The following is a 24,272-nucleotide window of genomic DNA, read 5'->3' as shown; positions in this document are numbered from 1 at the left end:
AGGGTCCTGGGTTCAATTCCCACCAAGTACAACATCTGCAAGGAGTTTGTATGTTCTCCCCATGTTTGCGTGGGTTTCCTCCGGGTACTCTGGTTTCCTCCCACACTCCAAATACATACTGATAGGGAATTTAGATTGTGAGCCCCAATGGGGACAGTGTTGCTAATGTATGTAAAGCGCTGTGGAAGAAATAGCGATATATAAATGAATAAATATTATTATTATTAGTAATAATAAAATCTGAGCTGTCCACTGCCTCCTAAGTGTAATCCATCTCGTAACAGTAAAGATGCCAAAACGGATTACAGGAAGTTAAAACGGGTCTTTGCAATTAGGTGAAAACAGCGTAGCGGTATAACAGATAGACAAAAGGACAGTGGCAGGAGAAATCCACGCTGAGAAGTGAGGATAAAGAAGATTCAGCACCTGTAGTGCTGGTAGAATGCTAATAAAAATGATCTGCCCACTGCAAAAAAAACTGGATGTCAAGTTACAGCATAACAGGCGAAACTGTGGAAGAAAAGCGCAAATAGGGTCTTATCTGATAGACAGGTGAGTAGAAATGGTGAGACAGGTACTCACCTAATGCGGTTGTGACAGGCACAACTCCTATGTAGGCATGAAGCAATTTAATGCATAAAGTGGTCAGCCGCAGCCCCGATTTAGCAATAGAAGACACAAATTGGATGGAAGAGTCGGGCTTAATGCTTCGCTAGAAAACCACAAAAACAGGAGAGGAGAGAAATTCCTCTCTTTATTTTTCACAGGTCAACGCGTTTCAAAGGCATCTCCGCCTTCTTCATCAGGACAAAGAAAGAAAGAAGGTTCTTTCTTTGTCCTGATGAAGAAGGTGGAGATGCCTTTGAAACGCGTTGACCTGTGAAAAATAAAGAAAGGAATTTCTCTCCTCTCCTGTTTTTGTGGTTTTCTAGCGAAGCATTAAGCCCGACTCTTCCATCCAATTTGTGTCTTCAAGTTACAGGATAAGCAAGACCAGACCATGCTTTATGACAGGTTTTATGTGAAACAGACATTTTGGGGTCTGGTAGGGTAGATTAGACAAACCTGGTTGCAGATTGTACAAATACATCTTTTCTGTTCAGGTCAAAAAAAATAACCTGTTCAATACACTAAAGGCCCTGTTACACGCTGCGATTTATCGGGCGATCTCATGAGCGACGTTACTATGATCTGGGCGTGTCACGATTTGCTGAGATCGCACATAGGTCGTTTATTAGCGGTCAAACATAACAATCTTGCAAGCGACGCTACATCGTTCAGCGATATATTGTTTGACCAAGGCGGTCAAGTGAATGTTGTTAGTCATTGGGAGGGTGTCAAACGTACCAATATATCGGCTGAATTCCAAACGACAAACAATTTTTTAAAAATGAATGATGTGTCCACGATCCACGATTTTCATCCTATTTGCGATCGTTCAGAGTCGCTCATAGGTGTCACACACAACGACGTCTGATGTGCGTCACGGATTCCGTGACCCCGACGCCATATCGGCGATATATCGTCTCGTGTAACGCCGCCTTTAGACATGATAGTGACCAATGTAGTGATTATATTATATCGTTTATTAAGACAGATCTCACTCCATAAAAATCACATTATTAAAGTGCTTCATTGCGTCACAAGAATGATTGCGGGTACACTATCCTGTGGCGCCAGCCCCACACATTTACGCAGGAAGCCGCACTGCACAGGCAACCTTTGGTAAACTTTGTATTTTAGACTTGCCAGTTATTCTGGCATCCCTATGTCTGCCATCAGTATCATACGGGATTGATGAATGGAGCCACTTCAGTGGTGGCAGACATCACCATACTACTGAAATAACTCCGAGCAGTCAGTGATCTCTAGTAAAGTCATTCGTAACAAGTTTGTACACGTGATTCATCCACAGAAACAGTCATCCGCCAGAGGAACCAGCCCCTGCAGGAATAGTAGTGTCTACCCATGTGGTATTTGGTCACTTCAGGGCTTGTCTTGTAGCAGCAGGTAAATTCATGGCCAGAACAGATTTGGCACCCATGGGAAATGCTGGACCAGCTTGGCACACCTTGCAGATCATATAGGTTACATCAGAGTTGAAGTGGTATTGTAGTCATGATCATTGGGTCCTCATTCAATAAGGTGCCCCGCTCTTGTATGTGAAGCGACACAGTTATCTGCTCGCTCCGAGGTGTGATGATCAGATCTCTACAGCACAGGTTGAGAGCTGTGCCACCTACAGAATGGCACTGTCTTTTGTTGTAGGTATGAGTCCAGTTGCCATTATTTCCTGCTACCTCAGGCGGCCGTCAGGTCTGATAACACCCAATTCAGATTTCGGGTCAGGCGATAACGAGCTCCAATGCGTATCAGAGCAGATTTGAAGTGACGGGCAAAACGTAGAGGCAGTCTTGGTGCAAATTCCTCCGACAGACCAGAAATCACTTAAACTGTTATCTGTCCATCTTTCCAGATCCTCACCCATCAGGTCAGATTTCTTGTCAGCCTCCTGTTCAATCTCAACACGTGAAGGAAGACCTAGGATTCCACTCAAAGCCTGAAAATCCTGCTCCATGTACTGTCCATGAGATGGGCCAGCATGTAACCATCTGTCACCTAAGAGGGTACAGGGACCATTAGACATTTACGTACATTCAGAACTCTTCTACACAATGACCCCCATTAAATGGAAAACCGAAAGGAGGAAATTAATGTTACAATTTCTTTGTAGTAAATATACCACGGTGTGTGCGACTCCTATCATATCAGACGACAGGGAACAATACATTAAAGGGAACCGGTCACCAGATTTGGGGCCTATAAGCTGCGGCCACCACCAGTGGGCTCTTATATATAGCATTCTAACATGCTGTATATAAGAGCCCAGACCGCTGTGTAGAACGTAAAAATCACTTTATAATACTCACCTAAACGGTCGCTGCGGTGGAGTTGGGTCATATGGGCATCTCCGTTCCGTTTTGGCAATCTTTGTCGTCCTTCTTATGCCGAGGTGCATGACGCATACACACTCGCCGGCATTCAGGTCCTGTGCAGGCGCACTTTGATCTGCCCTGAGCAGGGCAGATCAAAGTATTGTAGTGCGCCTACGTGGGACCGGCGAGCGTAGGACGCATCATACACACAGGGTTCAGAAGTAGGACGGAGATGGCCGAAAGAGGAGGCACCGGCACCGGAGGATGAAGACGCCCATATGACCCAACTCCATCGCAGCGACCGTTAGTTAAGTATTCTAAAGTGATTTTTACGTTCTACACAGCGGCCTGGGCTCTTATATACAGCATGTTAGAATACTGTATATAAGATCCCACTGGTGGTGGCCACAGCTTATAGGCTCCAAATCTGGTGATAGGTTCCCTTTAACATTAGCGTTATGGAAATTCAGTACCTGCCCCATGTGTACCCCACAGAATTTACCTTTTTGCAGTAGCTCCTTGTTCCTATGGGTTAGTGGCATCACTAAAAATTTTACTTCAGCCAACAGCTCCCACAAGTGTAACAGGCGAACGTGCCACACTCCAGGACGGAGAGGATGCGTTAAAGGGGGCTTGTATTGCGTGAAATCGGCCTCAGAATCAACTGAAATGTCATATGAAGCTGCTATTATGTAGGTAGGATCAATCCAGACCACCGTAATGGAGACATTGACTCCATGTGTCCACCTCTGTACAGCAACAGGTTCATCCATGGGCCCAATAAGACCACCGAAATTACGGAAAATTCGCTCCTTGGCATCCCATTCTGTGCCCACCTAGAAAAATCAAAGAGATATCACATGGAGGGCGTTTAGTGTAAGTCTTTTTTCCATACTTGCATTCCAAGAATGAAAATGTGTTTGTCAACGGAAAAGTGACTTTTTATTCTTTTTCTTATGAAATGAGTGTAAGACTTGTCTGTGGTCTGTGTTCAGTATTGAAGCTCACACTTATTCGGCGCAGACACCTGTAGAGGTGAAATTGCCCCTTATAATCCCAAGCTCCAGAACTTACCTCCAAACTCTGGACACGACTAAAAGCTCCAATCTTGTCAATTATTCTCAGGCTGCCTCGGGGCATCATCCAGAACTCCAGAGTCTCACTTGGAAGGACTTTCTGGGTCACCAAATAGCCTTGGAAGCGATCATCATGAAAATAGAGTTCGACACTTGATGGGAACTCATCTGCAGAGAAGCTAAGGGGAGAAATAAATAAAAGTTTAGCTTTCTGCGCTAGAAAAATCGGTGCGGAAAGAAAAGCAGCATGTCACTTCTTTTGTGCGTTGTGGCTGCGTTCTCTTCCCATTGAATCAATGATGTGGGGTCAGAACGCAGCTACACCGCAGTGAGCTGCTTTTTTTTTGCGGTCCGCGGGCTTTGTTGGCACACAGAACGCAGGCATTTACCTGGAAGTGAGGTCAAGAGGTTTCCTGTTGACCTCACTTCCTGGCAAAGTCCTGGAAAGCCCCCGGTGTCGCCAAAGTGCCCGCCCCGACCCCCCTCCCGAAAATCCAACATGGCCGCGCGCACAGTAGCGCACCGGCCGCCCTGCTCCTATGATTTCTGTCGCATGTGCCTTGAGACATGCGACAGAAAAATGCCCCCCAGGCCCTGCCAGGTCACCCCCTATTCCCCCGGTATTCCCCCTTACCTGTCCGGTCGCAGCGCTGATCCCCCGCGGCCCCCTCCTCCTTCACAGTGCACGCTGGCCGGTCACATGAGCAGAGCAGCTGATAGCTCACACTGAACACAGTGCTGGCTGTGCTGGCTGCTCGGCACTCTGCAGCTGTGACCCGGGGAGAGTGGGTACAGATTTTTGGCACCCACTCTCAAATGGAGGGTCTGCCCTCCTAGAAAATGGGGGATACGTTCCCTTAACGTGTCCCCATATTCTAGAAGGTCGACGCGACGTGGGACGTCCAAATGGATTTCTGCGGACCCATTTTTTTTTCAAATTTTTTGATTAAATTGGAGAACAAGGGAATGATTTGGGGAGTGTTTTTTCTAATAAAAAGTTTTTTGTCATTTCTTTTTTGCTTTTGTTTACTGTCAATTAGTTATGTCTGGTATCTGATAGACGCCGTGACATCACTAATTGCTGGGCTTGATGCCAGGTGAAATTACACATCTGGTATCAACCCCATTTATTACCCTGTTTGCCAACGCACCAGGGCGCGGGATGAGTTGGGGCGAAGCGCCAGGATTGGCGCATCTAATGGATGCGCCACTTCTGGGGCGGCTGCGGCCTGTTATTTTTAGGCTGGGAAGAGTCCAATAACCATGGTTCTTCCCACCCTGAGAATACCAGACCCCAGCTGTCAGCTTCACCTTGGCTGGTGATCTAATTTGGGGGGACCCCACGTTATTTTTTTTTTAATTCTTTATTTATAAATAAAAAAAAAAAACCTGGGGAGCCCTCCAAATTGATCACCAGCCAAGATGAAGCTGCCAGCTGTGGTTTGCAGGCTACAGCCGTCTGCTTTACCCTGACTGGCTATCAAAAATAGGAGGGACCCCACGCCATTTTTTTCATTGTTTGTTTTTTTTTTTGGGATAAATACTAAGCTAGGCACCCTTTAGTGCCACATGAAAGGTACTAAAGGTGCCAGCTTAGAATATGCATGCGGGGGTGGGACGTTATATATATTTGACATCCATTCATCCATTGACGCTTTTTAGGCTGTGTGTCCACAATCAGGGTTTGCAGCGTTATGGGCGCTGAGCGTTTTCCCTGCGTCCATAACACTGCGTTGTGCAGTAGAAGCACAGTGGAAGGATTTTTGGAGATCCCATGCCCACTGTGCTTCTTTTCTCCGCAGCATAAACTGACCGGTGGCGTGGCTTCCCGAGCCTCAGCATGTCAATTTATGCTGCGGAGACGAGAGTGTTCTCTGCAGGTAGAATAGAGCTAAAGTCCACAGCAGCCTGAACCCAAATCGTGGGCATGGGCAGCTGCAGGAAGGCTGGCACTGTGTACTAGACGCCGTGTCGCTGGATCATGGCCACATAGCCTTAGGCCTCTTTCACACGTCAGTGATTCTGGTATGTTTGTGCTTTTTTTTAAACGTACCAGAATCACTGACATACGCAGACCCAATATAATGAATGGGTCTGCTCACACGTCAGTGATTTTTCACTGCACGTGTCTCCGTGCGGCGTACCCGCGTGTGCGTGATTGCCGCACGGAGACATGTCCATTTTTTTCTGGCATCACTGATGTTCCACGGACCACGCAGTGGTGTGGTCCGTGAAACACGTGCCAGAAAAAAAAACGTGCTTTTAAAATAAAAATCATTTTAACTCACCCGGCTTCAGCGGCGCTCTCTGCAGCCCGTGCAGCTTGCTGCTTCTGAGCCGGCTCATTATTGTCGCGCATATTCATGATGCGCGACACAGCCGACCCGGAAGCAGCTACTGCGGGGGTCAGCACCAGCCGGATGCTGCACCGCGGGAGCGATCAGCACCATGGAGAGCGGGAGCGGGCGCAGGTGAGATGATTACTGAGTGCAATCACGGGCCACGGAGAACGGAGCCCGAATTGCACTTAGACAACCCACGTGTGCCGTGATTCACGGCACACGGAGGGACATGTGCGTGTTTTACACGCCAGTGAAAAAAGTCAGTGTTTTTCACTGACGTGTGAAACGGGCCTAAACGTGAGAATATTGTTGCTACAGCAACATTTTGGGTGAAGTAGCTGTGGATTCAAAATGCTTAATATACTCCTGAATAAAATCCTTGAGGGGTGCAGATTCCAAAATGGGGTCACTTGTGGGGGTTTTCTGACGTATAGGTACCCAAGGGGCCCTGCTAATGTGACATGGTGCGCGAGGTTTATTTCAACTTTTCCAAAATTCAAATGGTGCTCCTTCCATTGCAAGCCCTCCCATTTATCCAAACAGAATGTGGAGAAGAAGGAAATGACATCACAGGTTTTTTTTTTCCAAAGGTCTGCGTTCAACCAACTTTATTAACACTGACAAGTCTTAAAAAAAACGCACCTAAAAAAAATGCATGAAAACCGCATGCGTTTGATGCGTTTTTCTCAAAAAGCATTGTTTACAATTCTCCCCTCTGCCAGAGGGTGCGTTTTTTTTCGCGCTGAAAAAAAAGCAACGTGTGCACATAGCCTAACAGCTATTATCATCACTATCCTCATTGGTACTCATGTAAAACACAGGCAGCACAAATTGAACAGCGGCTACACAATGGCAGCTGGGTATATGATTGACTACGAAAAGCTGTGGTGTTTCAGAGAAATCATATATTCAAAATACCCTCCGTTGGTAGGCAGGGGTCAGATTTTGAGACTTACTAGGGTCATTATTATCTATAGTCTATTGTGGTGAATGTGACCAATTTCTGGACCTCTGCCCACTGATATTGATATTTATCTACCCCTCACCCAGCATTGTTAACCCTTATATACCTTTGTTTGCAGTTTTTCACTTGGGTGATTTTAATAATTATAATTAAAAATTAATTTATAGGGATTCTGTTTTTTCACTTGTTAAACTTTTCTGTTACTATCCCAATACTATTTGATTTGTTAGCTCGTTCTTAGTGCATACTCTGATCAAATTGTGTAACCCATCTGCCAGTGACCTCTTAAGTCGGAACCTACACTTCTAGATTTAGCCCTCACTGGCCTAGGTCTATAAAATTAACAAAATGCAGAACTCTGCGCTCTCGGTCTTGATGCATCTGTCTTTATGCCAACTACAACCAAACATGGAGATAATTGGCAAGTAGAACTCAAAGGTTCGGTCTTTGGTTACCTGCAGACAGACTTTTTGTTCTCTTTCTCAGGTTTCTGAAGTTTATGCAATGATAACCGTGTAAATGACGTGTACGCAGTCAGGGTGACATCAGTGACCCCCTCTTTTCCTTCCGTGTTGTGGTAGACATTCTCCCAGTATGCTTTCAGACTTTGGGTCGACGGATCTGGTTCTCCAAATACATGAGCATCCAGAATGTCCATTGCCTCTTGGTTCACAGAAGACTCAAACTTTCTAGCAAAGAATGTTGGCCTGGAAACTTGCTAAGTAAAAGAAAGGAGATTATGAGCATGTCTGTTAGTACTGTGGGGCCAAGTAAAGCATGAAGACCAAATAAAAATAAATAAATATTCAAGAAAAAAGTAACTGCACCCCCAGTTTTAGTCTGGGGACACACACGAAAGTGTCCAAAACTGCCCAATTCCTATTGAAGTCAATGCAATAGATAACATCAGGCCGAACATCAGCATTGGAAAGGGTGGATGGGGACTCTAAAAACCAGCACATTACAATGCAGGCATAAGAATGACTAAAAATAAATAAATACCCGCCCAAGTGCCTTTGTTGAAAATACAGTCAAAAGTATTAGTCCTTTGAAAAAGCCCTTAAAAGGGAATCTATCACCAGATTTAGGGCCTATAAGCTGCGGCCACCACCTCCGGGCTCTTATATACAGCATGTTAGAACGCTGTATATAAGAGCCCAGGCCGCTGTGTAGAATGTAAAAATAAGTTTATAATACTTACCTAAATGGTCGGTGCGGTGCAGACTGGTCGAATGGGTGCTCCATTCTCCGGTGCCGGCGCCTCCTCTTTCGGTCATCTTTGTCCTCCTTCTGAAGCCTGGGTGCATGACTCGTCCTACGTCATGCACACGCGCTGGCATTGAGATCCTGCGCAGGCGCACTACAATACTTTGATCTGCCCTGCTCAGGGCAGATCAAAGTGCGTCTGCGCAGGACCTCAATGCCCGCCTGTGTGCATGACGTAGGACGAGTCATGCACCCAGGTATCAGAAGTACAAAAATGGCTGAAAGAGGACGCGTTGTACCCAGAGAACGGTGACACCCATTTGACCTGTCTGCACCGAACCAACCGTTTAGGTAAGTATTATAAAGTGATTTTTACGTTTTACACAGAGGCCTGGGCTCTTATATACAGCATTCTAACATCCTGTATATAAGAGCCTAGTGGTGGTGGCCACATCTTAGTTACCAAATCTGGTGACAGGTTCCCTTTAATCTAGAGCAGAGGTCTCCAACCTTTCTGACCTTGAGAGGGTTGCGAGCCACATCCAGCTCCCCATTATCGGTTTAATGACAGCAAAAGCTTTTCCACAGAAATCACACCAAGACAGTACCAAAACCCAGGGGTTCCTACCTTACTCCCGTTTAGATTTACTTTATGTTGGTCTACTCACAAAAGTCACCATCTAGAGACCTGTTGCTAATGCATTAAGCTAGATGACTGCTGTGAGCCACACATCAAAGGTTTGCAAGCCATATGTGGCTCCTGAACCACAGGTTGGGGATCCTAATCTAGAGGATCTCTTATGCCTGGACAGTTTAGGATTATTACAGAATATAAGGCGAACACTACCTTTAATCGAGCAATATCTGGTGGTTTGAAGTCATTAGGGGAGCAGCCGCACCAGTCCACAATGTGCTTATACTGGCAACGGCAGCCTAGTTTCCGGTTCCAGTTTGTCACTCGCAAGTTATTATCCACGAATGTATTGCAGTCTTTACTATTCTCCAAGACAGTGTGAAAGAATGACTGAAAAGTGAAGACATCCAACAGTGAGTGCACATCGATTACACAGTAGGTCCCCAGCCCCAGAGGTGCGTGTGTATACAGTCCCTTACCTCAGCAGGGAGCAAAGTGTATTTGTAGAAGCGCCTGAGCTCAGACACGAGGACATCCTCAGTGTAAATCACATAATTCACAAATGGTCGAGTTAGGACAAACCAGTCCGAGCCACCATCAACCACAATACCCTCTGGAATCTCCCGCTCGCCAAGACGCCACATGTGGGAATCACATTCATGGAAAAGACGATCTATTCCTTGCTTCTTAATGAACCTACAATAAGAAAGAAAAATGTGTACAAGACGAGGACACTCATCATAGGAATCAATGTATTCTGCTTAAAGGGGTTGGACAATTGTGGCATATCCACAGGACATCATAAGCAAGGATGGTTGACCTTAGGGAGATCAACATCCAACACCGTGGAGACACCATCACGTGTTTCTCAACGCTGGCAGGAAACTAGCCACTATCCACAGGACATGTCACATATCTCTGATGGACACAAAAAAAAACTGCCCCCAAATATGGTGGTCTCTTCGCCGGGGAATTGGATGTACAATCATTCCTCTATTAACTGAGTTTATAGATGTTATGGTGCACAAAATGGGGGAAAAGTCAAAATGTCAGCTACAGCACAACGTCATCTGTACACATATACTTACCTAGCGTTATCACGGCCATGAGATTTAAGAAAGTTCTTATCTTTGTATTTTGATAAAAAGTAAACCAGCTCCTGATTGGTCCTACACAGAAGACAAAAAAGATACATTGTATTCTTTGATTGCTAAGGTGATTGCTAAAACAAGAGCAAATATACTCCATTCACCTGGTGGGGTAGTCAGCGGCACTCAGGTTGATAAAGAAGTCCCATGGCCAGTCCTTCATCTCAAGCAGATCCTGCATGCTACGTAAATACATGGTGAGCAGGCTGGCACCACCCCAGATTGTGATCATGCGCCATGGAGTGACACGAATATTGCTGTAATGTTGTGCTATCTGAACCATTTCATTATGCAAGTAATTAGAACGCTGCGAAGGCAAGAAGAAGGACATACAACATGAAAGGTGATCGGTTATGATAAAAAGGGCTCGTTTCTCATCATCAGATTTTACACTACATAAAACTGATCTTAATGTACCGTCACACTTTAGCGACGCTCCAGCGATCTGACCTGGTCAGGATCGCTGGTGCGTCGCTACATGGTCGCTGGTGAGCTGTCAATCAGGCAGATCTCACCAGCGACCAGTCCCCAGCGATGCGTGGAAGCGATGCTGCGCTTGGTAACTAAGGTAATTATCGGGTAACCAAGCAAAGCACTTCCCTTGGTTACCCGATATTTACCTTGGTTACCAGCGCACACCGCTTAGCACTGGCTCCCTACACTCCTAGCCAGAGTACACATCGGGTTACTAAGCAAACCACTTTCCTTATTTACCTGATGTGTACTCCGGCTACGTGTGCAGGGAGCCAGCACTGGCAGCCTGAGGGCAGCGTACGCTAGTAACCAAGGTAAATATCAGGTAACGAAGCAAAGGGCTTCGCTTGGTTACAGCTTACCGCAGGCTGCCAGACGCCGGCTCCCTGCTCATTCAGATCGTTGCTCAAACAAAGCGATGTGTGCTTCACAGAGGGAGAGCAACGTCCAAAAAAAAAAAATGAACCAGCACTGTGTAATGAGCAGCGATTTCACAGCAGGGGCCAGATACCTGCTCAGTGTCCCACACAGCGAGATCGCTAATGAGGTCACTGGTGCGTCACAAAAACCGTGACTCAGCAGCGATCTCGCTAGCGAACTCGCTATGTAAGAAGTACCCCTTAGACCTGATGATGTTGGTGTACATGTTTAAGAAATCCATGTCAGAATCGATGTATAATCTTTTCTTACAACTTTTCCCTCCAACTCTAGCAGGACTCCTGGACTGCTCATGGTAAAATCCAAATTACAGTCATACAAGTACGTGCAAAATATTTATGTGTCTGTGCCTCCTTTTCTGATCAGAATCGGCATTTTCACAAGGGTAACAGAGGAAAATGCACCATACAACTTGTACCATTTTTCCTCTTAAGTACACCGGTACCCAGTATGTGGTGGAAAGCTACTGTTTGGGCGCACAACAGGGCACAGAAGGGAAGGAGCACCATTTGACTTTTGGAACGCAAAATTGGCTGGTATCGATAGTAGACGCCATGGAGGGCCCCTTGTGCCTAAACAGTGGAGCTCCCCAATAAATATCCCCAACTTGGAAACTAAGGGGTGCTTCACACACAGCGAGATTGCTGCCGAGATCGCTGCTGAGTCACGCTTTTTGTGACGCAGCAGTGACCTCATTAGCGATCTCGCTGTGTGTGACACTGAGCAGCGATCTGGCCCCTGCTGCGAGATCGCTGCTCGTTACACACAGCCCTGGTTCGTTTTCTTCAAAGGCGCTCTCCCACTGTGACACACAGATCGCTGTGTGTGACAGCGAGAGAGCGACAAATGAAGCGAGCAGGGAGCAGGAGCCGGCGTCTGACAGCTGAGGTAAGCTTGTAACCAAGATAAACATCGGGTAACCAAGGTGGTTACCCGATATTTACCTTAGTTACCAGCCTCTGCAGCTCTCACGCTGCCTGTGCTGCCGGCTCCGGCTCTCTGCACATGTAGCTGCTGTACACATCGGGTTAATTAACCCGATGTGTACTGTAGCTAGGAGAGCAAGGAGCCAGCGCTGAGTGTGCGCGGCTCCCTGCACACACAGCTAAGCGGTGTGCGCTGGTAACTAATGTAAACATCGGGTAACCATACCCGATGTTTACCTTAGTTACCAGTCTCCGCAGCTTCCAGACGGCGGCTCCGTGCAAGCGCAGGGTCGCTTGCACGTCGCTGCTGGCTGGGGGCTGGTCACTGGTCGCTGGTGAGATCTGCCTGTTTGACAGCTCACCAGCGACCATGTAGCGATGCAGCAGCGATCCTGACCAGGTCAGATCGCTGGTCGGATCGCTGCTGCATCGCTAAGTGTGAAGGTACCCTTAACCTCTCAAGGAATTTATGTAGATGTTTGGTGAGCACCTTGAACCCCCCAGGTGCTTAAAAGATTAAACTATTGAGTCATGAAAATGAAAAAAAAAAGTCCCATTTTTGTGGGAAAAATGTTTTGTCGTCAAATCCTTTCACGAGGAAAAACAAGAGAAAATACACTGTATTTCTCCTGAGTAAACCGATACCCCATGTGTAATGAAAACTACCGTTTGGGCACATGGCAGGGCTCAGAAGGGCTGCCATTTTGGCTGGAATAGATTGCGGACGCCATGTCACACTTGATAATCCCATTACAAAACAGCAGAACCCCCTTCCCCCAACTAGTCAGCTGATTCTGAAAAATACACCTCTCAAGGATTTCATTTTGGGTGTAGCGAGCAATTTTAACCCTCTGGTGATTCACGGAATGGTATAACATTGGGTGTGAAAGAAGGGAATTTTGTTACTTACCGTAAATTCCTTTTCTTCTAGCTCCTATTGGGAGACCCAGACGATTGGGTGTATAGCACTGCCCTCCGGAGGCCACACAAAGCAATTACACTAAAAAGTGTAAGGCCCCTCCCCTTCTGGCTATACACCCCCAGTGGGATCACTGGCTCACCAGTTTTAGTGCAAAAGCAAGAAGGAGGAAAGCCAATAACTGGTTTAAACAAATTCACTCCGAAGATACGTCGGAGAACTGAAAACCATTCAACATGAACAACATGTGTACCCGAAAAACAACCAAAAATCCCGAAGGACAACAGGGCGGGTGCTGGGTCTCCCAATAGGAGCTAGAAGAAAAGGAATTTACGGTAAGTAACAAAATTCCCTTCTTCGGCGCTCCATTGGGAGACCCAGACGATTGGGACGTCCAAAAGCTGTCCCTGGGTGGGTAAAGAAATACCTCATGTTAGAGCTGCAAAGACAGCCCTCCCCTACGGGGAGGCAACTGCCGCCTGCAGGACTCTTCTACCTAGGCTGGCGTCCGCCGAAGCATAGGTATGCACCTGATAATGTTTGGTGAAAGTGTGCAGACTCGACCAGGTGGCTGCCTGGCACACCTGTTGAGCCGTAGCCTGGTGTCGTAATGCCCAGGACGCACCCACGGCTCTGGTAGAATGGGCCTTCAGCCCTGATGGAACCGGAAGCCCAGCAGAACGGTAGGCTTCAAGAATTGGTTCTTTGATCCATCGAGCCAGGGTGGCTTTGGAAGCCTGCGACCCTTTGCGCTTACCAGCGACAAGGACAAAGAGTGCATCCGAGCGGCGCAGTGGCGCCGTGCGGGAAATGTAGATTCTGAGTGCTCTCACCAGATCCAACAAATGTAAATCCTTTTCATACCGATGAACTGCATGCGGATAAAAGGAAGGCAAGGAGATATCCTGATTAAGATGAAAAGAGGATACCACCTTAGGGAGAAACTCCTGAATGGGGCGCAGCACTACCTTGTCCTGGTGGAACACCAGGAAAGGAGCCTTGGATGACAGCGCTGCTAGTTCGGACACTCTCCGAAGAGACGTGACCGCTACCAGAAAGGCCACTTTCTGTGAGAGTCGAGAAAGTGACACATCCCTCAGAGGCTCGAAGGGCGGCTTCTGGAGAGCAACAAGGACCTTGTTTAGATCCCACGGATCTAACGGCCGCCTGTACGGAGGTACGATATGACAAACCCCCTGCAGGAACGTGCGCACCTGAGAAAGTCGTGCTAGACGCTTCTGAAAAAACACGGATAGTGCCGAGACTTGCCCTTTAAGGGAGCCGAGCGACAAGCCCTTTTCCAACCCAGATTGCAGGAAGGAAAGAAAAACAGGTAACGCGAATGGCCAGGGAGATACTCCTTGTGCAGAGCACCAGGATAAGAAAATCTTCCAGGTTCTGTGGTAGATCTTAGCAGAAGTGGACTTCCTAGCCTGTCTCATGGTGGCCACGACCCCTTGGGATAATCCTGAAGACGCTAGGATCCAGGACTCAATGGCCACACAGTCAGGTTCAGGGCCGCAGAATTCCGATGGAAAAACGGCCCTTGGGACAGTAAGTCTGGACGGTCTGGTAGTGCCCACGGTTGGCCGACCGTGAGATGCCACAGATCCGGGTACCACGACCTCCTCGGCCAGTCTGGGGCGACGAGTATGACGCGGCCGCAATCGGATCTGATCTTGCGTAACACTCTGGGCAAGAGTGCCAGAGGTGGAAACACATAAGGGAGCCGGAACTGCGACCAATCTTGCACTCAGGCGTCTGCCGCCAGAGCTCTTTGATCGCGAGACCGCGCTATGAAGGTCGGGACCTTGTTGTTGTGCCGAGACGCCATTAGGTCGACGTCCGGCACACCCCAGCGGCGGCAGATTTCCTGAAACACGTCCGGGTGAAGGGACCATTCCCCTGCGTCCATGCCCTGGCGACTGAGGAAGTCTGCTTCCCAGTTTTCTACGCCCGGGATGTGAATTGCTGATATGGTGGATGCTCTTTCCTCTACCCACATCAGAATCCGTCTGACTTCCTGGAAGGCTTGCCGACTGCGTGTCCCACCTTGGTGGTTGATGTATGCCACCGCTGTGGAGTTGTCCGACTGAATTCTGATCTGTTTTCCTTCCAGCCACTGCTGGAAGGCTAATAGGGCAAGATACACTGCCCTGATCTCCAGAACATTGATCTGAAGGGTGGATTCCTGCTGAGTCCACGTCCCTTGAGCCCTGTGGTGGAGAAAAACTGCTCCCCACCCTGACAGACTCGCGTCTGTCGTGACCACTGCCCAGGATGGGGGCAGGAATGATCTTCCCTGCGATAATGAGGTGGGAAGAAGCCACCATAGCAGAGAATCCTTGGCCGTCTGAGAAAGGGAGACTTTCCTGTCTAGGGAAGTTGTCTTCCCGTCCCATTGGCGGAGAATGTCCCATTGAAGTGGACGCAGATGAAACTGCGCGAACGGGACTGCCTCCATTGCTGCCACCATCTTCCCTAGGAAGTGCATGAGGCGCCTTAAGGGGTGCGACCGACCCTGAAGGAGAGACTGCACCCCTGTCTGTAGTGACCGCTGCTTGTCCAGCGGAAGCTTCACTATCGCTGAGAGAGTATGAAACTCCATGCCAAGATACGTTAGTGATTGAGTCGGTGCCAGGTTTGACTTTGAAAAGTTGATGATCCACCCGAAAGTCTGGAGAGTCTCCAGCGCAACATTCAGGCTGTGTTGGCATGCCTCTTGAGAGGGTGCTTTGACAAGTAGATCGTCCAAGTAAGGGATCACCGAGTGTCCCTGAGAATGCAAGACTGCTACCACTGCCGCCATGACCTTGGTGAAAACCCGTGGGGCTGTCGCCAGACCAAATGGCAGAGCTACGAACTGGAGATGGTCGTCTCCTATCACGAAACGTAGGAAACGTTGGTGCTCTGTAGCAATCGGCACGTGGAGATAAGCATCTTTGATGTCTATTGATGCAAGGAAATCTCCTTGAGACATTGAGGCAATGACAGAGCGGAGGGATTCCATCCGGAACCGCCTGGCGTTCACATGCTTGTTGAGCAGCTTTAGGTCCAGAACAGGACGGAACGAGCCGTCCTTTTTTGGAACCACGAAGAGATTGGAGTAAAAACCTTGCCCTTGTTCCTGCAGAGGAACAGGGATCACCACTCCTTCTGCTCTTAGTGAGCACACCGCCTGCAGAAGGGCATTTGCTCGGTCGGGATGTGGGGAGGTTCTGAAGAACCGAGGCGGAGGATGAGAACTGAATTCTATCCTGTACCCGTGAGACAAAATGTCTGCTACCCACCGGTCTTTGACCTGTGGCAGCCAAATGTCGCAAAAGCGGGAGAGCCTGCCACCGACCGAGGATGCGGAGGGATGAGGCCGAAAGTCATGAGGCAGCCGCCTTGGAAGCGGTTCCTCCGGTTGTTTTCTTGGGGCGTGAATGAGCCCGCCAGGAATCTGAGCTCCTTTGCTCCTTCTGAGTCCCTTTGGACGAGGAGAATTGGGTCTTGCTGGAGCCTCGAAAGGACCGAAACCTCGACTGCCACTTCCTCTGTTGAGGTTTGCTCGATCTGGGCTGGGGTAAGGAGGAGTCCTTACCCTTGGACTGTTTAATGATCTCAGTCAATTGCTCACCAAACAGTCTGTCTCCAGATAGTGGCAAGCTGGTTAAACATTTCTTGGAAGCAGAATCTGCTTTCCATTCCTTTAACCACAAGGCTCTGCGCAAAACCACAGAGTTGGCAGACGCCATTGAGGTACGGCTCGTAGAGTCCAGGACAGCGTTGATAGCGTAAGTCGCAAACGCAGACATTTGCGAAGTTAGGGACGCTACTCGCGGCACTGCTGGACGTATGATAGAGTCCACTTGTGCCAGGCCAGCTGAAATAGCTTGGAGTGCCCACACGGCCGCGAATGCTGGAGCAAACGACGCGCCGATAGCTTCATAGACAGACTTTAACCAAAGGTCCATCTGTCTGTCATTGGCATCTTTAAGTGAAGCCCCATCTTCCACTGCAACTAAGGACCTAGCCGCAAGCCTGGAGATTGGGGGGTCCACCTTTGGACACTGGGTCCAGCGTTTGACCACGTCAGGGGGAAAGGGATAACGTGTATCCTTAAGACGTTTGGAGAAACGCTTATCTGGATAAGCATGATGTTTCTGGACTGATTCTCTGAAGTCAGAGTGGTCCAGAAAAGTACTCAATTTACGCTTAGGATACCGGAACTGGAACTTCTCCTGCTGTGCAGCTGCCTCCTCAGCAGAAGGGGCTGGGGGGAGAAATATCCAACAGTCTATTGATGGCCGCTATAAGATCATTTACCATAGCGTCACCATCAGGGGTATCTAGATTGAGAGCGGTGTCAGGAGTAGATTCCTGATCACCCACCTCTGTCTCTTCATACAGAGCCTCGTCTCGCTGAGACCCTGACCAGTGTGATGACGGCGAGGGTCTTTCCCAGCGAGCCCGCTTAGGCTGCCTGGGACTGTCATCCGAGTCAGAGTCTTCAGCCTGTGATGCCTGGGACCCCCTTGAAGTACGGATTAGTTCCAACTGAGGGGGACCGGGGAGCATAGACACAGCAGTGTCCATGGTCTGAGAAACTGGCCTGGACTGCAAGGTTTCCAGGATTTTTGTCATAGTCACAGACATCTTATCAGCAAAAACTGCAAATTCTGTCCCCGTCACCGGGGCAGGGTTCACAGGCGTCTCTGCCTGGGCCACTACTACCATAGACTCTGGCTGACGAAGTGGCACAGGGATTGAACATTGCACACAATGGGGGTCATTGGAACCTGCCGGTAGATTAGCCCCACATGCGGCACAAGCAGTGCGTACCGCCTGTGCCTTGGCACCCTTGCGTTTTGCGGATGACATGTTGTTGTCTCCTCAGAGCAATGAGGGTATAAGCCAAGAAGCGACTGTACAGTGCAATATAAATATATATGGTACAGAGAAAAAAAGCACCAAATAACACTGTGGCACTAGTGGGGCCAGCACTTATGTGCAGCTTACCGCCCGCATAAACGCGGGTGTGTGGTCGCCAGAGTCCCTTGTCTGAGTCCCCCAGAGCCTGTGTCCGTTCTCCAGCCAGACTGCATGCAGGAATGGCTGCCGGCGTCCTGTGGAGAGGGGCGGGCCCTGGGCGTGTTGAGACCAAGAGCGGGAAACTTGCGTCCCCACTGTGCCCAGTGAGAGGGCTGGAGCATGTAAATAAGGCTCCAGCCCTCGGCGCTGCCTATTGCACAGCGTCTCTCCCTTTCCCTGATTGACAGGGTGGGGGCGGGAACGAACCGTAACTAGGCCGCAAAAGCCGGGGACTAGATTTATGAGCGCTGCCGCCGTAAAAGCGCGGGCAGCGCGAGTCCCCGGCGCACTACAAGTCCCAGCGGCGCCGCCGCTCCCGGAGCGGCCGGCGCGGTAGTTCCCAAGACAAAAATCACTCAGCTAAGCTGCAGTGACTCTAACCCGAGCGCGCAGCGCTAGTGTCCCCGGCGCACTAGCACACCCAGCAAGCCTGGAGTGTGCGTAGCCTGTCTGTGCGGGGACACAGAGTACCTGAACGTTGCAGGGCCTTGTCCCTGACTGTACTCAGCTCCTCCAGCAGGGTCTCTGGGTCTGTGGATGGAGCTCGGCCTCAGGGTTCGGGGGCCGGTAAGATCCCACTTCCACAGAGCCCCTCAGGGGGATGGGGAAGGAAAGCAGCATGTGGGCTCCAGCCTCCGTACCCGCAATGGGTACCTCAACCTTACAAACCGCAAGTGGGGTGAGAAGGGAGCATGCTGGGGGCCCTATATGGGCTCTCTTTTCTTCCATCCGATAGAGTCAGCAGCTACTGCTGACTAAACAGTGGAGCTATGCGTGGATGTCTGACCTCCTTCGCACAAAGCAGAAAACTGGTGAGCCAGTGATCCCACTGGGGGTGTATAGCCAGAAGGGGAGGGGCCTTACACTTTTTAGTGTAATTGCTTTGTGTGGCCTCCGGAGGGCAGTGCTATACACCCAATCGTCTGGGTCTCCCAATGGAGCGCCGAAGAAAAGAAGAATTACCATATTTGTCCACTAAAATGTTGCTTTGGCACAAAAAATTTCATTTTCAAAAAGGGTCACAGGAGATAATTGACTACAATTTGTTACACAATTTCTCCAGAGTTCGTCAAGACCCCATATATGTGGTCAAAGTGAAGGGAAGAAGCACCATATTGAAGTTCAGATTTAGTTGGAATGGTGTTCAGGTGCCATGTCACATTGGCAGACCCCCTGAGGTGCCAGTAAAGCAAAACCCTCCATAAGTGACCCCATTTTACAAACTGTGTCCCTCAATGAATTCATCTAAGGGTGCAGTGAGCATATTGTCACTATAGGTGTGTCACAGAATTTATTATGACGCGGTGAAGAAAAAATAATTACATTTTCACCACTAAAATATTGTTTTAACACAAGATTTCCAATTTTCACATGGAAAACTTGTAAAAAAGGACCCATACTTTCTCCTGAACGTGGCAATACCCCACGTGACTGTACAATACTGTTTGGCCACATGGCAGGCCTCGGGAGGAAAACAGTGACTATTGGAGCACAGATTTTCCTATAATATATTGTGGACCCCATTTGCAGAGCCCCTAAGTGCAGGAACAACAGAAACCCCCTCAAGTGACCACAATATAGAAATTACACCCCTCTGGGAATTATCTGCGGGTGTAGTGTCAATTGTGTCTCTGGAAAACATCCATTGTGTCAAAAGCAATCATTTAAAAATTGCAACTAAGCCCTTGTAGTGCTCAGTACAATGTAGTGCTTGAACATTAGGCCCAGTTTGTGCTTCTGTAGACATATAGCCCGTAAATTAGGCGTAATCGCTGATGTAAGAGCTCAGCGTAGAGCACAGGATAACTGAGCCTTGCCTTACGCTAAAGTCACACTAGCGTATGACATCCGATGTGAGAGCGTATGGCTATTATCAAGCTAAAAAAAACAAAACTTTTTTTCCCAAAATAAAGGGTTTGCGCATCATCGAATTTTGAAGTCTACAGTTTATTTTTCAAGGACTTTTTAGTTGTGGGATGAGTTGGAGTTTTTATTGGTACCATTTTGGACCACAATATATTTTTTGATCGCCTTCTATTCCACTTTTTTAAGGCAGAATAAAAAAAAAACAGCAATTCAGGATTTTTTTTTGTTACCATTCACCATCATAAAATTAAAACAGCTTTATTCTTTGCGCCAATACGATTACGATACCACATTTACATTTTTTGCCACTTTTCCACCAAAAAAAAACAAAACAAAAAAAAAAAAAAAACACAAAACAGTTTTTGCATTGCTGCATTCTTAGAGGGCACCTATGGCAGGTTGGCAGCTTTTTTTTTTATCTTTTCCTGATGGAGCTGTATGGCAGCTGTTATTTTGCAGTTCAAGACGATGTTTTCAGCAGTACCATTTTTATTTACATATGACTTTTTGATTACGTTTTATTCCACTTTTTTGTCAGCTGTACGATGAAAAGTTGTTTGCTATGTTTTTTTATTATTTTACGGTGTTCAGTGAAGGGGTTAACTAGTCTGACAGTTTTATCGATCGGGTCGTTCTGGACGCGGCAATACCAAATATGTGCACTTTTTTTATTTTTACATAAATATATCTATTTATTGGCAAATTATGTTCAATTATTTGTTCTTCATTTTATGATTATTAAAAATATTTTTACAATTACTTTTTTTACTTAGTTATTATATGGGACATTAACTTTTATTAGCCTGATCGCTTTAATGTATTGCAATTATTATTATTATTTATAGAGCACCATTGATTCCATGGTGCTGTACATGAGAAGGGGGTTACATACAGAATACATACACAAGTTACAATAGACAAACTGGTACAGAGGGAAGAGGGCCCTGCCCTTGCGGGCTTTCAAAAGCATCTCAATATGTTATAGTTGGCAGTGAGACACTGACTTCAGAAGCCTTTTAGACCATGCTCCTGGCATGGCCTAACAGGCTTTCCATTGTTGGTTCACCTGGAGGTCGTAATGACAACGATCGGGCCCCTCCTATGAAGATCAGACAGAAGAGGGAGCTCCCTCCCTCCAAAACATTGAAACCAACATCGATCATATCATTTGGGGGAATTTAATAGCTGGGGCAGTGCAGGCTCTGCTCCTGGCTCTGAGAGCCGGGTCTTGGCTGTCACGTAAGCCAAGCTCCTGGCAGCCATCACGCGGACACAGCTCCTGTGCCTTGCACGATTGTCATGCTGTACCTATACATCATAGGTTGGGAACCCCTTCCCAATCACGACGTATTGGAACGTCATAGGTCATAAATGAGTTAGTATACGAAGCTCCATTAAAAATGGATACTGTACAGAAGCCATCCATGTTTAACTGATATGATTTTGGCATCCAAAAATAAAGACAGTCATGTCAGTGCCTATAACAGCAGTATTAATTGTCCCTTACCTGATCCACGTGGATGTAGTAAAAGTGGTCTTTGTGGTATATAGCTTTAATAAGGCGTTTTAGCTGCCGTACAGCTCTCCCATGTACAACAAGCATGAAGACCAGACGCAGAGGTTTCTTTTGGACTGGAGCTTCAATATCATTCTCTTCCCACTGCAAACCGGATGTCAGTTTACCTGCGATATGAAGCAAGCAGGGAATAACGCTTATTACATATGGACAGAGAGAACTAACACCATCATATCAACCATAGGGACAACATTTACCTGGATACCCCAAGACACTGCAAAGAGAAATCTAAGATCACCCAGAACCCAAGGAATATTTAAAGAAAAAGGAGTCATCTCACCCTGCCTGCCCCTTCCCATAGGATGCCATTCCCATAACAATCGGCACATCTTACAATAGCGGACTCCATACTTTTTTTTCTTATGTTCGATCCAGGGAGGGTGTTTTGGGGGGCTCCGAGTTTTAAAAAAATAAAGCAGCAAAATTCACCTTGCTGATCGCCCATGTCTCTACGTCCTGATTTGTGCCTTGCCCACTCAGCCCATCACTAGAACCAGCGGTGACCTGCCATAGCCGGGGATGGTCTGAGCTGGCATTTCTTCTGTGTTGAGACAGGACCAGAATCTGGAGAGGTTGGCTGGGTGAGGCCACGTATGGCCTAATTTTTTTTTTTTTTATTTCAACCACTTAAGCCCTTCACAACTTGTTTCCTCAGTGGACAACCCCTTTAGGCTATGTGTCCACGGTAGAATGTACCTGCGCATTTTTCTGCATGAAATCCGCGACTTTCGCGGCAAATCCGCACCATATTTTTGCCGCGGATTTGCAGCGGATTTTGATGCGGATTTTTTTTTTTCCCAATTCTATAGCCAAAATTCGCACCATAATCCGCAACAATAATGGACATGCTGCAGATTTTTCCGGATCAAAATCCGCGGCAAATCCGCCGCGGAAAAATCCGCAGCATGGACACAGCATTTCCAAAATGCCATTGAAATGGCTTGGAAGTGCCGCTGCTGCAGATTTTCGGAAAATCCGCGGCAAAATCCGCAGCGTGGGCACATAGCCTTAAGGATTTTGAGGCAGATCTGTGGTTGCAGTGAAATTGTGGACAATCAGTGCCAGGTTTGTGGCTGTGTACAAATGGAACAATATGTCCATGATTTCACTGCAACCACAGATCTGCCAAAGATTCATCTCTGTGTGTGACGGGGCCTTTAGAGTATGAAGCATACAGGCCATAAGAAGGGAAACCAGCACACATTCATCTTCACTCAGAAAGCCACCCATGAAATCCTTCATCACCCTCCATCCTGATGACTATTCAAGTCCTGCCAACACCTCTACCAAAGATAAAGCATGGTGCCACCTACCCGGAACCAACCACCATACACATCCGTAATAAATAAAAGGGAGTCTGGAGAAGCAGAGACGTGACGTTCTCGGAGTACCCACGGGCACCTATGGCAGGTTGGTACATCACACGATTCATACACATATAGATAGGTTACCTGTTATGTGGCAGTAACGTGGCAAGCTTTTTGGCATGAGCCGTCCCTGCTGGTGTAAACACACCAAGTTGGCAATCTCCTGCTGGCACTTTTGGGTAGGCGCTCTTGCCAATGCCGACAAGGCATCCTTTCCTTTGATTTCACATTTGCGGGTGAAGCCGTGGTCGTTGTGGTGAGGTCCTTCTACGCTTCCCGTGTCCCCGTCTCTGGTCAGGTTGGCCCATGTTTCCTGTGGGACATGGATACGGGTGCTCAGCTTGGACTTTGTATTAGCCTCTTTTGCCACTCTGGCTACCTCACTGCCCGCTCTCCCTCCCTTTATTTTCGATCTCCAAGATCTGCGCCCTGCGGAACTGTCAGGGTCCTTGGAGTGTTCCGCCTTATCGGGGCTCCTACTCCTCTTCTGGGGGGCATTCTGGAATACAAAAAGTCATCACAGCAAAGCAGGAAGGCGGGCGACAACGGCTCAAAGGAAGAAAAGTCAGCGGGCACTCGTGTGTCAATACTGCCAGGTTACAATGGGTGATAGTGTGCCAACCATGGGTCTCACTGCCCAACATGTGCACCATGATCAACATACATTTCACTGCATGCCCCAATATACCCCGACCCCTGCCCTGTGCCGCAGGGAATGCAGCCCCCAGCGCTGCCCACCATCACCCCATCCTCGGGCAGCAGCGCTTACAATCTCTCCGTCCTCGTCCAGCCCGCTGAAGCTCCACACCACCAGGCCTTGTAACAGGAGCAGAGCCAGGGCGGCCGCTGCCAGGTATTTGTACCGCCGCCCCAGCTTCAGCACCCTGGCACTGGCCGCCATGTCTCCGGCACAGCGAGTTATCGGCAGCCGTGCTCCCGGAGCTCCCCTGCAGTGCGCCTCCGCCGCCACATAACTCAGCACTGGCGCCCAGCACTGCTGCCTATAGCAGATACCCACAAGCAAGATGGCCGCCAGGGTCAGTCGCACGGGGAAACGTCATCACTGCAACAACTCCGCTTCCGGTGCGCGGACAGACCTTCGACGTGGCGTCCCTGGTTGCCTGACAACCTGTGGGCATAAACCACGTGGCAGTTGTTTCTAGTGGTGGCCGGCAGCTCTGCACTGGGTCAGCCTATGAAAGAGGCTCATTGTTATACGCCAAGGGGTTACATAACAGCAGGGGGAAGGGGGGGGGAGGGGGTCCTCTGAGGACCCCCATATGTGTCATCATAACACACTCCTGTGAAAGCTGCGTGACTGGAG

General features: G+C 48.2%; 1 protein-coding gene across 2 annotated transcripts; it reads right to left on the bottom strand.

Annotated features, from left to right (window-relative positions):
• Positions 1 to 1,565: 1,565 nt before the first annotated feature.
• XYLT2 (xylosyltransferase 2) lies at positions 1,566 to 23,975 on the bottom strand. 2 transcript variants are annotated; one of them, XM_075349666.1, is made up of 11 exons: positions 23,718 to 23,975; positions 23,033 to 23,447; positions 21,513 to 21,688; positions 10,411 to 10,613; positions 10,247 to 10,327; positions 9,638 to 9,854; positions 9,372 to 9,548; positions 7,774 to 8,036; positions 4,011 to 4,191; positions 3,439 to 3,772; positions 1,566 to 2,619 (listed from the first exon to the last, which is right to left on the bottom strand). In XM_075349666.1, exons 1-11 carry the CDS (start codon positions 23,847 to 23,849, stop codon positions 2,297 to 2,299), a joined length of 2,502 nt encoding a protein of 833 aa, XP_075205781.1. In that variant the 5' UTR covers positions 23,850 to 23,975; the 3' UTR covers positions 1,566 to 2,296. The 2 variants fall into 2 exon arrangements, with proteins under 2 accessions (XP_075205781.1, XP_075205782.1); XM_075349667.1 differs by having other exon boundaries at positions 23,033 to 23,261.
• Between the last annotated feature and the right edge of the window lie 297 nt (positions 23,976 to 24,272).

This window comes from Anomaloglossus baeobatrachus, chromosome 5, assembly GCF_048569485.1.
Source record: "Anomaloglossus baeobatrachus isolate aAnoBae1 chromosome 5, aAnoBae1.hap1, whole genome shotgun sequence".
Classification (NCBI taxonomy): Eukaryota; Metazoa; Chordata; class Amphibia; order Anura; family Aromobatidae; genus Anomaloglossus; species Anomaloglossus baeobatrachus.
Note: the sequence above shows the minus strand (reverse complement) of the source record. Positions and strands in the feature narration are given on the sequence as shown.

Coding starts and splice junctions, on each gene's coding strand:
- XYLT2 (XM_075349666.1), bottom strand. CDS start 23,849: ATGGCGGCCAGTGCCAGGGTGCTGAAGCTGGGGCGGCGGTACAAATAC. Junction 10,614..21,512: donor ACTACATCCACGTGGATCAG/GTAAGGGACAAT, acceptor TTGCCTTCGCAG/CGTTCTAATTACTTGCATAA. Junction 10,328..10,410: donor GCCGCTGACTACCCCACCAG/GTGAATGGAGTA, acceptor TCTTCTGTGTAG/GACCAATCAGGAGCTGGTTT.